The sequence below is a fragment of the Xyrauchen texanus genome, chromosome 22, assembly GCF_025860055.1.
Source record: "Xyrauchen texanus isolate HMW12.3.18 chromosome 22, RBS_HiC_50CHRs, whole genome shotgun sequence".
Lineage (NCBI taxonomy): Eukaryota > Metazoa > Chordata > Actinopteri > Cypriniformes > Catostomidae > Xyrauchen > Xyrauchen texanus.
The window spans coordinates 19767399-19785863 of NC_068297.1; the positions used below are offsets into that span (position 1 = coordinate 19767399).

At 42.7% G+C, this 18465-nt stretch overlaps 1 protein-coding gene across 1 annotated transcript in view; it reads left to right on the forward strand.

Moving 5' to 3' along the window:
* The window catches only part of LOC127662425 (MAM domain-containing glycosylphosphatidylinositol anchor protein 2-like), a 238717-nt gene extending 228118 nt beyond the window's left edge, over positions 1-10599 (forward strand). Inside the window, exons 15-17 of the mRNA XM_052153592.1 lie at positions 5504-5634; positions 6040-6142; positions 8342-10599. Of these exons, the coding sequence (XP_052009552.1) occupies positions 5504-5634; positions 6040-6142; positions 8342-8430 (323 nt within the window). The 3' untranslated portion in view covers positions 8431-10599. The remainder of the gene's footprint in view (positions 1-5503; positions 5635-6039; positions 6143-8341) is intronic.
* Positions 10600-18465: the final 7866 nt, after the last annotated feature.

Consider the following 18465-nt stretch of genomic DNA (forward strand, 5'->3'; position numbering starts at 1 on the left):
ATCCTATGCATTACATTTTCGAACACTCGCTGTGGCAAGTGGATGGGAGGAAGTGGCTCTTCTCACCGCCTATCGCCACGGTCTCAATCCTGAGATTCGTTCATTGATGGTTATACATGATGATAATATGGGATTAGAGGCTTTCATCCAGAAATCTCCCAACGACTTACTGCATGCCCTTCAATCCAACCCGCTATGCATCCTCCGCCTCTGGAACCATCTGCCGCCCATCCAACACCAGAACCCATGCAGGTAGATTTTCAGCGACTTTCTACAGCGGAGCGTCAAAGAAGATGGATTAATCGTCTGTGCCTGTATTGTGGGGGAGAGGGACATGTCATTACCACTTGTCCTATACGACCACCACGCCCAGCGGTGAGTACTATCCAACTCTCTCCTAAGATTGCACCTTTGACTCGTACTACTGTCTACCTTGTAACAGCCTGTTCCAATGTTCCAGCACAAGCTCTCATCGACTCGGATCAGCGAGTAACTTCATTTCCCACAACCTCCTTCAAAGGCTCAACATCAAGAGGAAACGCTGTCCCCAAAACCTAGAGGTTCAGTACTATTCTGGGTAAGCCGCTGGGTCGTGGTCGCATATGTCACTTCTCCCCCACCATGACACTCCACATAGGTTGCCTACATTCCGAGGAGATTTCGTTCTTGGTGTTGGAAGGATCCACCGCGGACATCATCCTGGGACGCCCGTGGATACTCCAACATGAACCTCGGATAAACTGGGTTACTGGTGAGATTCTTCAGTGGGGCTCATCCTGTCATCAGTCCTGTTTAATTCCTGTGGTCAAGGTGTCTAGTTCTCCTTTCCATTCCAGTGCTACCAGTCCGTCTATCGTCATTAATTCCACTACCATTGAGAGCCCAGAGTCTGACAAGAAGATGGAGATTCCTTCTGAGTATCGGGCGTTCCAGGATGTGTTCAGCAAGCGGTTGGCAACACAACTACCACCTCATCGGCCATGGGACTGTGCCATCGACCTGCTACCTGGGGCTGACTCTACCCAAGGGTCGAGTCTATCCCCTGTCCATCCCGGAGCAGAAGGCCATGGAGGAGTACATCACGGAGGCACTTAGTCAGGATTTCATTCGTCCTTCTACATCCCCTGCCGCCTCTAGTTTCTTTTTTGTGGCGAAGAAGGACGGAGGCTTGCGGCCCTGCATAGACTACCGGACTCTTAATGCCCAAACCATAAAGTACAGTTATCCCCTTCCTCTGGTCCCCTCAGCCCTGGAACAACTACGTGGTGCCTGCATATTTACCAAATTAGATTTACGAAGTGCCTACAATCTAATTTGCATCCGTAAGGGCGACGAATGGAAGACTGCCTTCGTGACGCCCTCAGGGCACTATGAGTACCGGGTGATGCCTTATGGACTGTCCAATGCTCCTTCAGTTTTCCAAGGTTATATGAACGAAATCCTCCGAGAATTTCTCCAGCAGTTCGTCATAGTGTATATCGATGATATCCTGATATTCTCCAAGAACCTCACAGAAAATCGACACCATGTGAAGCAGATCCTCCAGCGTCTTCGAGAGCAACACCTTTATCTAAAACTAGAGAAATGTGAGTTCCATACTTCTACAGTTCACTTCCTTGGATACATCATTGATCAAAGAGGCATCCAGATGGACCAGAGGAAGGTGGACACAATCCGAACCTGGTCACAACCAACCACCATCAAAGAACTCCAGAGATTCCTAGGATTCGCCAACTTCTACCACAGGTTTATCCATAATTACAGTCTTCTCAGTTCCCCGCTCACTTCTCTCCTCAAATCCCGGCCCAAGTCTCTGTCCTGGAATCCAGAAGCCACCACCGCCTTCGCCACTCTCAAGGAAGCCTTCATTTCCGCTCCCATCCTAACCCATCCAGATCCAGAATTGCCGTTTACCGTGGAGGTAGATGCTTCTTCCACTGGGGTGGGAGCGGTACTTTCACAGCGACAGGGGAACCCACCTTTACTCCATCCATGTGCCTTCTACTCAAACAAGCTGTCCCCGGCAGAGCAGAACTATGACATCGGCAACAGGGATCTCCTCGCCATCAAGCTGGCATTAGAAGAGTGGAGACACTGGCTGGAGGGAGCTAAGCACAAGTTTGAGGTCATCACAGACCATCGAAATTTAGAATACCTCAGAGAAGCTCGTCGCCTCAATCCACGCCAGGCCAGATGGTCCCTCTTCTTCACGAGGTTCGACTTTATAGTTACTTACCGACCTGGATTTAAGAATTCCAAAGCTGATGCTCTTTCACGTCTCCATCAACCTGATCCTGAACCTTCCAAACCTGAAACCATCCTCCCTCCAGCCATAATAGTCAGTCCTATCCTCTGGGCTTTAGACGAAGATATCCGACTCGCCACCCAAACCGAACCTGCTCCGCCGGGAGGTCCAGAAGGGTGTATCTACGTCCCCACATCTTGTCGTCTAGCCCTTCTGGACTCAGCTCACACCTCTCCGGGCTCTGGACACCCAGGTAGCCAGCTGAACCCTCTCGCTCCTTCGCCAGCGCTACTGGTGGCCATCTATGGCCCAAGACATCTCCCAATATCTCAAGGGTTGCTCAGTCTGTGCCATCGCCAACACTCCCGTCGACTACCCGCTGGCAAACTGGTTCCATTACCCATCCCTCGTCAGTCCGTGGTCCCATCTGGGAATTGACTTCATGACTGACCTTCCACCCTCAGAGTCCTATACCTGCATCTTCGTCATAATCGACAGATTCTCCAAAGCCTGCAAGTTGATTCCTCTCCGAGGGTTACTCACTGCCTTCGAAGCAGCTGAAGCCCTCTTTCAGAATGTGTTCCGTCATTTCGGTCTTCCTGAGGATATAGTATCCGATCGAGGTTCTCAATTCATCTCCCGAGTCTGGAAAGCCTTCTTCAAGCTCCTTGGAGTCTCCATCAGTTTATCCTCCGGCTATCATCCTCAAACTAACGGCCAGACTGAGCGCAAGATCCAAGAGATCGGGAGGTACTTGAGGTCATACTGCCACCAGAACCAGAACAGCTGGAGCCGGTTCCTTCCCTGGGCGGAATATGCCCAAAATTCACTCCGTCGATCAACCACAGGACTCACGTCATTCCAATGCATCCTAGGATACCAGCCTCCCCTGTTCCCTTGGTCTGGGGAACCGTCTGAGGTTCCAGCTGTTAATCACTGGTTCGAGCAGAGCGAGAGGGTGTGGGACTCAGCTCACGTCCATCTACAACAGGCAGTGCGAAGACATACCACCCAAGCCAACGCCAGAAGATCTGAGACACCCCGATTCCAACCAGGACAAAAGGTATGGCTGTCTACCAGAGATATCCGTCTTCGCCTGCCCTGTCGTAAGCTGAGTCCCCGCTACATAGGTCCTTTTACAATCCAGAGGCAGCTCAACGATGTCACATACCGGCTCAACCTACCAGCACAGTACCGTATCTCTCCATCGTTTCACGTTTCATTGTTAAAACCCTACTCTGAACCCTTGTCTCCTCCCCTTGCAGAACCCGATGTACCTCCTCCTCCAGAAGTCGCAACTGATGAGCGCATCTACAGAGTCCAAGCCATCATCAACTCACGACGACGGGGCAATCGTCTGGAGTACCTAGTAGACTGGGAGGGGTATGGCCCAGAAGAGCGTTCATGGGTAGCTCGTGACGACATCCTTGACCCCTCCTTGCTAACCCAGTTTCACCAGGAACATCCCACTCGTCCTGCACCCAGAGGTCGTGGCCGTCCCCGTCGTCGTGGGTTCCGGTCTTCAGGAGCCGACCGTGGAGGAGGGGATACTGTCACGGAGCCATCCACATCATCACTCCCGCCCACTTGTTACACCAGATCCCAATCACTTGAATTCTAATCACCGGCACCTGTACATCATGATTACACTCACTATTTCAGTCTCAGTCTCCTGCACCTCTGTGTCTGGTCTCGTCTTGCGAAGCTACAGACTCTACTCAACTGTTACATCCTACCTGAAGATACTTACCTGTTGTCCTGTGTCTCCTTAGTCTTCGTGTTCAACAGTACCCTGCACCTCGCTCTCTCGGCACATCAATAAACCTGAATATTACTTACATCTGCCTAATCTGTCTTTCTGTGAGTGTGACAGTCATGGAATAATGTCTATATATTTTTTCGGTTTGTGTGTTTGTTTGATTGGTTTTTTGTAATGAACATTGTGCAAATTGCTGGTGTTATTGCCACCATACAGACAAATGTATTGTTTGTATCTGTTAACACGCAAGTCACATAAATGCAGTCTGCAGACTGGCTCTCTCTGGGATGGAAAAACTTGCTATTAAAGCTTCTAGGGATCTGTGAGTGCTGTAAACGACTTTGACCTATAACTCAATCTGAGCTATAGATATATATATCTATGGTCCATCTTCATGCCCACTTTCTGTCACTGTACTTGTGCTGGACACGTAGTTGCACTACTGAGATAGTGATGATGACCTCAACAGCCCCACAGACAAGCTTGTAACTGCAATTTTCTGCTTCACAAAGCTGTGTGCTTTCAGAATAGAAAGTGTGGGCTAATTCCAACACGCCAGAGTATATGCTCTTCCTGCTTTTTTACACATGCTCTCATAGGGTGTCTGGGGTTAAAAACCCATGTCCACAACTAGATCTTCTGTCTGGCTGCACAGCAATGAACAGAGAAAACATGGTTGATCACTCTTTAGAAATACAAGCACAAGTGGCTTTAAAGAGTGTGCAAAAACAAAAGAGGAAAGCAACAAGATTCTTTTGTGTTTTCTAAAGTTCCACTCAGGTTTAAGGTGTTTTTTCCAGAACACTTTATCCTTGCAGTAATAGCATAACATCTCTGTGCACTTGCTCTTATCCCAAAATCTACAGAGCTGCTTTCAGAGGCATTATAGGCATGTTTTTGAAGGTAGACTTTCCCACTTTATAAAGTCTAGGTAACTTTATTATGCTTCCTCCTAAGATAAATTGTTTTTGCAAAATTCTAAGGCAGGTATAAAAATAAATCCAAGATGGAAGACAAAATGATATAAATGTTTAATACTCAAATATAGCAATACAAAGAGTTAAATATGATTAAAAGCTAGAGGATTTTGTAGATGCTGAAATTTTCATAATTATAGATTTAAGTGACCTGATTTCTGTAAATGTTGTCACTTGTGAGGTTCAATTCCATTTAGGATGCTACCTATGTATGCAGTGAGGCAGCTCACAAGGTTTTGGATGTCTCGGAGAATAATACAGATTTCCTCCATACTTCTCATTTCATCAGCTTAAATGAGAGTGTACACTATAGTATATACTGTATATATAATATATAGAGTAGTGAGTGTGTTCTTAACACTTTTATGACAGATTTCTTCTATTGTTCTGGATGGAGATGAGCTGAACCTTGCAGTTGCTACGTAACACAGACAAAAGACTAAAAGGACATTATGCAGTTATTTGCCCATATTGCATCTTACGCTTTCTGTTGACACAGTGTCCGTGTGCCTTTTTTTTAAGGAACATTAAACGTATATTTGAGACTGAAGAGCCAGTCAGGTCAGGATGCGTCTGTGTGGACCTTGAGTGGGAATCAAGGAGACCGCTGGAGGCAAGCCAGAGTTAACATCCATCCCACGTCCTCTTTCCAGGTGAGAGAAGCCTACCCGGATTTCTTTCAACCATTGAAGTTCTCTGCCAAAGGAAAAACGTTGTTAATTGAAGCTCATTTCACCCTCTAGCTTTTACCAAATTGAGTTTAATTTTGCTAGTTCAATGAGGATTTACTGTACTGTATAGCTTTCTTACTATCATACATTTTTCCATTTTGAGGAAAATCAATATAGATAATATACCCTGTAGAGCCTGCCAATCTTTTCTCTTTCCAAACTTTTGTAAGCCTGTATAAACTTTGTGGCTTCTAGTGAAAAGCTGAAGAATTACTTTACGTGCTATATACATTATACATTTCCATTCAAAATGACTTGAGGATTGTAGAAAAAGCTTTTACAAGCAGAAAATATCTAATTGGTTTTGTTTCCTGTCCATGTATGCAGATTGTATTGGAGGGCGTACGAGGTGCTGGAATTGAAGGGGATATCGCCATAGATGATGTCACCATAGAGGAAGGAGAGTGTCGAGACCCGCCACCCAGTAGTAGTAAGCAGACTACATAAGACATTTTTTAATTGCCTTGAAATTCAATAAGCCTAATTGTTATTAATGTCATGTTATTATATCGATACTGAAATGGGTTCAATTAATACATTACAGTTGATTAAAACAATTATGTAAATGTAACTTTTGCTGATAACCAGTTTAATTGGAATACATGTACAGTCTTTATAATAACACATAACTTGGGTTGTATTATCTATGATTCCAGTGTCTGTAGAAAGACAATTTAACAGCTTGCAGGTTTGCTTTAAAGGAATGTTCTGGGTTCAATAGAAGTTAAGCTAAAACATTATTTGTGGGATCATTTTGATTGCCACAAAAATAAATTTTGACTCATCCCTCCTTTTCTTAAAAAAAGAAGAAATTATGGTTACTGTGAGGCACTTACAATGGAAGTGAATGGGGACAATGAAAGTGAATGTGGCCAATATTTGGAGGGTTTAAAGGCAGAAATGTGAAGCTTCTAATTTTATAAAAGCACTTGCATTAATTCTTCTGTTAAAACTTGTGTATTATTTGAGCTGTAAAGTTATTTAAATTTGAATTTTTACATTCATTTTAGGGTTTGTTGTCATTACATTGTCATGGTAATGAGTTGTAAAATTGGCTATACCTTTACACAGAACATGTTGGTAAGTGATTTATCACACAAAAATAATTTTTACACGCATATCCTTAATGTCTTGTGGCTATACTTTGAATGTCTATACTGAGTATTTTAACATTTGTGGATTGGCCACATTAACTTACATTGTAAGTGCCTCACTGGAACCAAGATTTTTTCTTTTTTTAAGGAAAAGGACTGACAAGTCTAAATACATTTTGGTGGTAGTCAATATTATGCCACAAATGCTGTCGACTGAGCTAACTTGTATTGATCCCGGAACATTCCTTTAACAATTCTTCGCATAATTATTTTCATTAAGCTTTTAAAGTTTAAGAAACAATTTAAACCATAGAATATTGAAAAAAGGCCATAGTCAACACTCATTACACTCTCAACATTATTTGGGTCAATGACATGATGCAATTACTTGAATAAATCTCAACTATGAAGAACATATTACAATGCAATACCATTTCTGATTCAAAGTAATTTAGTTTACTAAAAATGTTTTTCTTTTAAGTCTTCTTAAAAGCTGAAATTGGAGTGAAAGTGGTTTGAATAATCTTTTATTATTTCTTTACAAAAACTTTATATATATATATATATATATATATATATATATATATATATATAATAAATATTATAAAGCCTATTGTCAAAAAAACATACAAATATTTCTAAATTTTTATGAAAAGGAAATTTGTTTTAGGTCAAAAGGAGTAACCTAAAAATGTCCTGACATTTGTGACTCAAAAATTCATGATACAAAAATATATTTTGTTTTACCTGGGTAAAACTCAGTGGGTCTAGGTAGATCAGTGAGAAAAGACACTGACAACCACACCTGGAGTCACGAGTTTGAATACCAGGGCGTGCTGAGTGACTCCATCCAGGTCTCTTAAGCAACCAAATAGGCCCGGTTGCTAGGGAGGGTAGAGTCACATGGGGTAACCTCCTCATGGTCACTATAATGTGGTTCTCGCTCTCTGTGGGGCGCGTGGTGAGTTGTGCATGGATGCCGCGGAGAATAGTGTGAAGCCTCCAGACACGCTATGTCTCTGCAGTAATGCACTCAACAAGCCACGGGTTGACGGTCTCAGACGTGGAGGCAACTGAGATTTGTCCTCCACCACCTGGATTGAGGCAAGTCACTACACCACCACAAGGACTTAGGCTGGTTATTGGGCATTCCAAATAGGGGAGAAAATCTGTTTTGAAATGAATGATAAAATTGTGCACACTCGTGTGTATTCAAGAGACAATGAAAGTATTTTAAAACCTTTTACATGATAGTTACACCACTTGACATTCAGTAAATGCATTTTTGTTGAAATTGCTATTAAAGATTTTTCAAAGTTTATGAAACCAACATGAACAACAATTGTATATGTTTTAAATAACATTTTTAGACTAGATTTGTCATTTTTATCACCTCATACATCCTTATTTGTCAATGACCCATCTGATTACAGAAAGATTGTTGATTAATTAAATAGCAATTTTTAAGTACCTTAATTGATTTTCAAATGAGTATTTTACTTAACATAAGATGTATTTTGTCTTTATTTACATAGATATAAGATCCCTGGCCACTCCTACTGCAGTGCATATATGGCAACTTTGTCTCACTCTACTTTTGGTCTTGCTTGGCCTCCGAAGGTGACCGCATCATATAGAGTTGGAACTCAGCTTTTAGCATTCATGAAGATTTTGGCTAACTCGGACTGCCTGAACACAACAACCAAAGATTCATCCCGTCTACACAAAAGGAACGTAGGTTTTAGATCAGTGTGAATGAAGAGGAAGCCGTGGAGGAAATCTGTTCCTCATTAACGCATTGACATCAGTTTTACACTTCTAAAGATCTGGAGGACAATTCCATTACAGTTGTCAGTGTTAGAAAGAAGAGAACAGGTGTACCTGGATTCTTATCACAGTACGGCTTCAGAGACTTAATAGGGGAATCTTTCAAAGCACAAAGACACAACATGTATTTCCATCGCTACATGTTTTTTCTTTGTTAAATGTCAGCTACTGTCATCAAAGACCTCATTATGCCACAATACATCATATTGAACCACGTTGTGCTGGTACAACAGGAAGATTCCATTTTTAATAACAAGTACAGTACCAGCGATGGGAACAAAAATGAAAGCTCATTGGTTTCCTTTCATTTACTTACACTCTAGATGTATGTATGAAAATAAGTATGTCAAATACAGTCATGCTTTTATAGTTTCCTGTACTCTAATGCTATCAATGTGAGGATCAGGGCTCCACCAAGATGTGTTATTTTTTTAAAGCTGTTTGTGGGGTATAGTCTTGATCTAAATTTTGCTTGTGGGTGGTGTTTTCTTATGTACGTGTCTTTTGTGTTTTCACAGATACAATGGCTGAAACACTTTAACAAGTACTTATACAAGTACCATATAGGCCATTATAAATTTCACCTGATTTATCCATTATTTTCTTTTGTTGTTTTTAGATTTGTTACCAAACTGCTATTTGTGATAATGCAATTGGCACGATGAACACCCTCTCTCTCTCTCTCTCTCTCACTGAAAATCATTACATTTTCATTTCAGTGTGGCTCAGATAAACAAAAGTATAGGAACAAGAGAATGGCCCTCTGAATGCCAAACTGTCCTCTTAAGATTATGCTGACCTGCTCGCAGTTGTTTTCTTTAGGTGCGTAAAGATAGCTGTCCTCTCAAGTCCGGTCACCTTCGGACCCTGTTCTATATGGAACACAGAGCTGCTATCTGTAATGAAATCAAGTGCCTTCAGAACCTACTGTAAAATCATTCTATTCTAACTTATTGTGCGTGCATCTCTGGCATTTTCTTTTGGCACAGTTTATAGGTGAGATGAAAGGTGAAAATCAGAGACCCAAGCACGAGAGACGGGTGACCGCAGTGCCAAATGTTACATCACTGATGTCTTGAGTTCCACATGCTGTTGATGGTTAATCAACTATTATTTTGACAGCCAACACTTTCAAGAATACATCCTACTAATATAAAGAAAGGGAAAAAATGATGAAAGAACTGGGCTAAAAAGGACCATTGATTCATCAGTAGAACATCTGGGAGCTATTATCACTTGGTGAAAAACAGCCAGGAGGATCACAATGAAATCCTCCTTCAATATGATGAGACTTCTGTGCTGCTGAAAAAAGAAATTTTTTTCAGTCATGCCGAAGACTGGTGGACTGAGATGTACGAGTGGGTGGACAGAAATGATCAGCTTTGAATATCTGGATCCATCCGCTTGGATTTGTTTAAATGATATTTTATTACTGTAATGAAAATGAACTGCTTTTACAAAAAATCTTACAAACTCTGAACTACCTGAGACCATCCGTTACCTTAACCAGCTGGTTTTTGGAAATGTATTGTAAAATCACTTTTATCATTCATAATGTTCATTACCGGGGAAGAATTACCTTCCTCTCCCAAAAATAATGTTTTGTTTTTTGGGGTCTTAGAAATGTAATCATTTCTAAATTCCTTTTGCATTACACATTATGGCATAATTTCAAACTATAGTTTGATTTGATAAAATAATATCTAATATATTATATGCAAATACACCTATTATGGAGGTCTATGAGAACTTCATTCTTATGAATATTCAGACAAAGACGCACAATGTGAAATATTAATATAAAAATTCAAAACTTCAATACCTTCAACACACAATAAGTTGTTTTTGTCTCAATTTTATTAAAGTCACAATCAACCGGAATAAACTACTGAGAAATTATTTACGTAAAGAAAACGGGTTTTTTTTATATTTCAGTTCAATAAAAAGCTTTCATGGTAATGTGAGACCTTTGATTTTTACCCTGTTCAATATTTATAGTCAGTTGTGATCCTGTTATGATTGTTTTTTTACTATGGCAAGTTGTCTTGAAACGATGTACAGCTCAAAGCAAGTTATCCATCCATTGACTCCATTACAATACAATTTCCCAAAATGGCCTGTTTTCAAGCTTTGTCAACAGTCAAGTTTTGAAACCTCCTTATTTTCAGATCTCAGTCTCTCAATCTAATGTATACAGAATTAACATTGCATATGTCTACATCTCAGATGTATTTAAACATTAGTAAACTCACTAAGTGTTATTGTTCAAACACATGCTGGGAAGCCCAGCAGCACTGTGAACTCAAAAACTGGAATTGTTACTCTTAGTTTTAGCTGGGGTAATTACTATCTTTTTTGGAGGAATATATATTATCTGTACATGTGACATGCTCTTGTAGCATCTTACAGTATGCAAATCATGCATGAGAAGACAGATGCTGCAGAGCTAAGCTGTTTTGTGTTTTCATGTGCATTCAGTCACATCTCAGTGAGAATGATCTTCACCATTTTTTATTACCACTTATTTTGTGTAATTTCACTGAATGCGAATTATTTCTGACAAAGCAAAGGTGACACATTAGGTAATTACATTTTAATCATTTGATTTTACCTCAAGCCTTGGTAGGTATTGCTATATTTCAAAAGTATAGCTTATGAATATTTATGAATAATTTTATAAATAAATTCCTTTTTTACTATAAATCTCCACCTTTGACCAGCCCCAAACAAATCAAATGTGAATTGCACACAAAAAAAAGAAGAAGAATGTGAAAGTGGAGATTTATTCTGTAGTTAAATGGGACATAAATATTGATCTCTTTTTTTTTTTATCCACACCAATCATGTCTTCTGAAGACATGAATTAAACCTCTGGAGTCTTATGGATTACTTTTGTGCTGCTTTTATTTGCTTTTTTGACCTTCACAGTTCTGGCTTCAATGCATTTTATGGACCTACTGAGCTGAAATATTCTTAAAAAAAATCTTCATTTATGTTCTGCAAAAGGAAGAAAGTCATACTCACCTGGGATAGCATGAGGGTGAGTACATAATGAGAGAATTTTCATTTTTGGTTAAATTAACAGTTTGTATGGAATGGTTGGAAATTCATAAGACTCTTCAAATTCATAGACAATTCTGTAGATTCAAGGACAATGCTAACAATGCATTACATATTTTGCCAACAATGTGGGTAATCAGACCAGAAATAAGATTAACATCAGCTACATCACTTGAGTATTTTTATATAGCCTATTTATTTTTGGACATGTGCTACTGTTTATTGCTAAGATAATAAATGAAAGGGATAAGAGATGGGATCGCATAACTCAAGACAGATTTGATCTCGGGTCCTCTGCATTAGCAACACTGCGCAACGTGTCGGAGCATGTGCACAACCGCCAGGCCACATCTCTGACATCACTTTGGTATACAGGTGTTCAGTATGAATTTTGGGTAACAAACAGACCATCCTTAGCTTAAAATGTGTACTTTCATTTTTGGCTTACTCATGTTGCCATCTAAAAGTGAAATTCAGGTTAATTACAGGTTGCTGGTAGCAATCTGCAATCATTCTAATGTTTGAAGAAGATCAAGGTACACCATGGAGATAAAATTAGTCATTTAGCAAAAGTAAAGGTTTGGATATTTGAGTGTGCAGTTACAGTTTCACCAATCATCACTTAATAGAACATCTGCCTTCTTAATTCAAATAAAACCCATCCATGTGTGGTGGAGCCCCAGGCTTCAAACACACTTTAAGCCCCAAAACCGTCTTGTAAAATTAAGTTGGAGAAAGACTGCCACTAATCCTTCCAAAGACTCTTCTTGTTTTGTAGTGTTAGGGGTCTCACCACAGGGTGGCTGGTAGTTTCACCAAAAATATTCTCATCAAAAATAAATAGACTCATTTGTTCTTTTCCCTGCTTATGCAAAACACACAAACTTGAGTTCATAAGAATGTAAAAATTACATTTGCTCTTATTAGAATCTTCTTTACTGATCTTGACAGAAATTCATGTTTCCAATCCTTTAATGCATTTTAGCAGTTTATCTTGTCCATTAAAATGTCAAATAACTTTTTGCAACTTCTGACTGTTTATTTGGAAACAATTCCAAACGTCTAGGTTACGTATGTAACCTCCGTTCCCCGATAGAGGGAACGAGACGTGGTGTCAGAGAAGCGACACTAGGGGTCTCTCTTGAGCACCGATATCCACCTCTGATCTATGAAAAAAGGCCAATGAGTGTTGGCAGCCGGTATTTGCATGTCCCGCCCCCGGACATACGGGTATTTAAGCGGCACAAATACGGGAGTTCATTCAGGATTTTTCTGAGGAGCCGGAAATGGTCCGGCCACAACAGTGGATCGGCTCAGCGACATGGCGGGGAAGACACAACGTCTCGTTCCCTCCATCGGGGAACGGAGGTTACATACGTAACCTAAATGTTCCCCTTCTGTCGCTCTCTCCACGTTGTGTCAGAGAAGCGACACTAGGGGTCCACTTATAAAAGTGCCATGCGCTGAGCCGTGTACGTGAACTGCTGATACAGGAGCGAGCAGGTATTCTTACGTGCAGGACGACCAACTGTATCAGGCTGCACGTGCCCTTCCCCAATGCCCCATTCAAGCCATCGGAATCCTTTTCGTTACCCTGAAAGGGGGAACAAGGTGATGGTCGCCAACTTGGGAACGGGCCAGCCTGGCTGGGCCTCTTTTCTCTCTATGTTTCTCCCATAGAGTAACTACGGCCGGGGCCCTTACACGCATTGAGGGAAGGGGGTCTTAGCCCTTCTTTCAGGGGGAGAATACCCTGTGGAGGCCACACCTACCCGGCAGGGGAGGCAAAGAGTGGCAAATGCATCACATAGCCTGTTAGGACCCATGTGGAAAAGTTGGTGCGGTGGTAGATCCAGCCTCGTAGAGGGGGGAAGCATACAGCACGGCGACCGAGGCAGCTGTAACTGCCTAAGGGAGACACGGGGGTCCGCTCGTGAGGGGACAGTACCGTGGAATTACACACAGGGGGAGTCCGAGCAGGAGGCCTTACCTGTGGAGCACCTATTCCAGTACAGGGTAGCCTTCGGGGCTTGGGTCGGCGAGTTCCTCCGCTGAACTGCGGACCCAACAGGGCTAGGGAGGAGTCAACCAGCGACCCGAAGATGGGGTCTCCTGGGAACGGAGGCGCACTATTTTACCTCGGCTGAGGGAAAGGGCGCTAGGCGCAAGCGATTCACCCGGTCAGAACGTCAGCGTGTTACCGAGTTCTACGGGCTCGGACCTGAGAAAACACGGGACGATACTGACTCAACACGGAGGTTGTAAAACCTCGAGAAAGTGTTAGGTGTTGCCCACCCTGCTGCTCTGCAGATGTCTGCTAGGGAGGTGCCCCTGGCCAGTGCCCATGAGGACGCAACACCCCTGGTGGAGTGAGCTCGGACCCGCAGGGGGGGGCACGGCCTGGGTGTGATAAGCCAATGAAATGGCGTCGACAACCTCTGTTTGGAGACAGTGTTCCCTTTCCGCTGTCCCTGAAGCAGACAAAGAGCTGCTCAGAGCGTCTAGTGCTCTGCATGCAGTCCAGATAGATACGCAAAGCACGTACTGGACACAGCAACGCAAGGGTTGGGTCTGCCTCCTCCCGGGGGAGCGCTTGCAGGTTCACTACCTGATCTCTGAAGGGTGTGGTAGGAACCTTGGGCACATTGCCCGGTCGTGGTCTTAGGATCACGTATGTGTCTGCCGGACCGAACTCCAGGCAATTGTCGCTAACAGATAACGCTTGCAGGTCCGCGACCCTCTTGATGGAGGCGAGCACGATCAGCAGGGCAGTCTTGAGAGAGAGGGCCCTGAGTCCAGCTGAATCTAGCGGCTCGAAGGGGTTTCTCCGGAGGCCCATGAGGACGACCGAGAGATCCCAGGAGGGGAACAGGTTAGGCCGGGAGGGAGTTAGCCTCCGGGCACCTTTGAGGAACCTGACAATTAAGTCGTGCATATCAAGAGACTTGCCGTCTATCGTGTCGTGGTGAGCCGCGATGGCGGCGACATACACCTTGAGGGTGGAAGGGGACAGCCTCCTCTCCAGCCTCTCCTGAAGAAACACGAGCACTGACCTAACCGCGCACCTCTGCGGGTCTTCAGCCCGGGAAGAACACCAGTTCACGAACAGACGCCAATTTAGGGCGTAAAGATGCCTGGTCGAGGGGGCTCTGGCTTGATTGATAGTATCTATGACGGTCGGTGGTAGGCCGGCTAGATCTTCCGCATCCCGTCCAGGGGCCAGACGTGGAGGTTCCAGAGGTCTGGGTGCGGGTGCCAGAGCGTGCCCCATCCCTGATAAAGAAGGTCCTTCCTCAGGGGAATTCGCCATATAGGGGCTGTCGCGAGGAGCGTGAGGTCCGAGAACCAAGTCAGGGTGGGCCAGTAGGGGGCCACCAGAATGACTTGCTCCTCGTCCTCCCTGACCTTGCATAGCACCTGTGCAAGAAGGCTCACTGGGGGAAATGCATACTTGCGCAGCCCCGCGGGCCAGCTGTGTGCCAACGCGTCTGCCCCGAGGGGAGCCTCTGTCCGGGCATACCAGAGCGGGCAGTGGGAATTTCTTGGGAGGCAAACAGGTCTACCTGGGCCTTGCCGAACCGGTCCCAGATCAGCTGGACCGACTCGGGGTGGAGCCTCCACTCTCCGCTGGGCAAGCTTTGTCTTGACAGCGCGTCCGCTATCAATGAGCGTGCCGGGGAGCGGGTGGTCCGAGGGGGCGTACCCGGAAGAGCTGCAACCGCCGCCATCCCCAAATCGCCTCCATCTCCAACCGCATCGTCCTCAATCCCGTGAGAAGGAGCGACGCGGGGCGGCTGGAGTGGCTTACTTACGGTTGTAAGCAAGCCGCGACCGCAACGTTGTCATGGTCATGTTCTCGCAGTGAGAACATGAACCATCCACAAATGCAGCCTCGGTGTGATCGCTACCCAGACACACGAGACAACGCCTGTGGCCATCTGAAGCGGAGAGCACTCTACCGCAACCAGGAACAACACAGGGGCGGAAAGGCATCTTTATAAAGACGCATCCTTAAAGGACGTTCAACGCCGCTGTGTTTTGCTCTTTTAGTGAAATTTACTCTTTTAATAAAAATCACTCTTTTGTGAAAAAAACTCGTGAGAGCTTTTTTAATCTGCACTGTCGATGCGCCCAGGGGCAGGAATGCACAGCCGTGCAAACAGGAGAAAGCCGCTGTTGTGTGCCGTAGAATCCAACAGCATGCAGCAGAGGAATGTCATGAACTCGGTGTGTACTATGCAGCAACTGCAGACACGACCATCGGTTCCGAAGAAATTTTCTGAATGAACTCCCGTATTTGCGCCGCTTAAATACCCGTATGTCCGGGGGCGGGACATGCAAATACCGGCTGACAACTCTCATTGGCCTTTTTTCATAGATCAGAGGTGGATATCGGCGCTCAAGAGAGACCCCTAGTGTCGCTTCTCTGACACAACGTGGAGAGAGCGACAGAAGGGGAAACTCTATTAAGCATGGAGGATTTTTGCACATAATGCAATCGAGCTTATGATGTTATAGAGATGTTTAAAGACCCTCCATTAGGTTATTTTGTAAATACCCATATTATCTGTAATTTATGGTCTGAAAGTCCCTGCAAGCAGGCACATTTGTCACCACTGACAAGCCAAAGAAAAACCACATATCATAAATTTCAATAGCTAAAGGCAACTTTCTCTTCTGCCTTCCAGTACTGTCATGTGAAATTAGATTATAGCTAAATAGGTTGGACTCTATTCTATATTTATCTAATTAAAATGATTTTACGAGGTAGAATTTAATAGCTATCATACATCAGATGCAAATTATATTTGTATTTTGTGGTGGTTTGGGTGTTTGGAAGGGTAAGATTTGTGTGTCTGTGCCTGAGTGGGTAAAATATTATTTTCACATAATCCATTATTTCACAGTTCAAAATGCTCCAATCAAAGCAAGTACACATCTGTTTGTATGCCTGCTGTACATTTCAATCTCCGCCATTCTCCTCCCTTGCCCCACTTTCTCTCATTGAACATATTAACTTAACATACAAATAAGAATGTGTTGCCAGACCAGTGATGCAAACCAATTGAAAAGCATATTGTTTGAGTGGATTATTGAGAAGAGCTGGACCCATTTTTGACAATATCCTGAGTAGGCTGCAAATATTCGTCACAAAAGTACTTCAGGAAAATACAGCTTGACCTTGATGCATATCCCAAAACATTTCTATGACTTGGTGTTGTTTACAGAAAAGAACATGTATCTGTCAATTAGTTTTTTTTAAAGGGATAGTTCATGCAAATATGAAAATTCTGTCATCATTTACTCGCCCTCATGTTGTGCTAAACACAAAAAGAAAAAAAAGATGGAAGGCAAAATGATAGCCTCAGTCACCATCAGTGTAGGGTATAGTCGTTACACATTAATAATTAATTCTCTACAATTATAAACTGATATAATACTTTACTGATTACTTCATTGAACATGGAATCACATCATTTACTTTTAAGTTACTTTCTAAAACACTTTTTACAGAAAAGTTTTTATTTTCTAATTCAAAATAATTACCTCCTTGTTCATTGTCACACACAAGTCATTCACTCACAATGACTTGTCAGGGTGTTCATTGTATTTCTCGTAATATTCTCATTATATATCTATTATTTTAGAAATATGTCTAATCCAAGTAATGTACTTAAAAGTAATTAACTTAATTGAAAGTTAGTAATTGTAATTTGATTACAAGGATTCAAAATGTAATGTATTGTGTCACGAATATCAGTGAAAACTCCCCAAGTGGCCACCGGAGATCTAGCTCTCCTGAATATTGACTTTTAGACTACATTTCCCATATACCCACTCTCCTGGTCTGATTCATCTACAGCTGTTGCCTATTACCTTCCTCTATTTAAACCCTGTTTGTTTATTCATTCATTGTGAAGTCTTGATTGCCCCGGCTGCATTTCTGAGCGTTATTATTTTCTGCAATTCTTGTCTGTGTTATCGACTCTGCCTTGTACCTCCGTTTACGTCTGTTAGCCGCCTGCCTTTGTATTGTTTACCTGGAACATTATTATTGCTGTCTGCCACCTGCCCTGAACTTTTGCCTGTCTGATTACGATTCTGCCTATCACTTATAACTCTGTTTACCTGGTTCTCGACCCTTGCCTGTTCCACTGTGATTTTCCTTGTAATAAACCGCATATGGATCCCACTCAACCTGAGTCTTCGTTACATATTGCATAGTTTAAAAGTCATTTGATTCATGTAAATAATTGCATACTGTATATAGGGTCCCTGTGGCTCAACTGGTAAAGGATGGCGCTAGCAATGTCAAGAACATAGGTTTGATTCCAAGGGGAACACACAAACTGATCAAATGCACTGAAAGTAGCTTTGTATAAAAGCGTCAGCCAAATGTATAAATGTAAATGTTATTACTTTGCAATCAGATTACACCCTACACAATTCACTATACTGCCTAACGTCTCTTTTTGTGTTCCACAGAAGAGAGACAGATGAGTTTAAAATAACATGATGGTGATTAAATGAAGACATAATTGTAATTTTGTCAACTAACCCTTTAATGTCTTTTCCGTTTACAATGAGACTATGATGTGTAGCATTACAGATCTTTGAAAGGCTTTTTTTTACTATGGATTGTTGTGAATATAATGAGTAAACCAATAAAAGGATAATTATAAAATAGCCCTTTCACTCTTGCCTTAGTTCCTCTGCAGTGCAAAGCTTGGTTTTGACAGTCCCTAATCAAAAACTGAAAATTGAATTATAA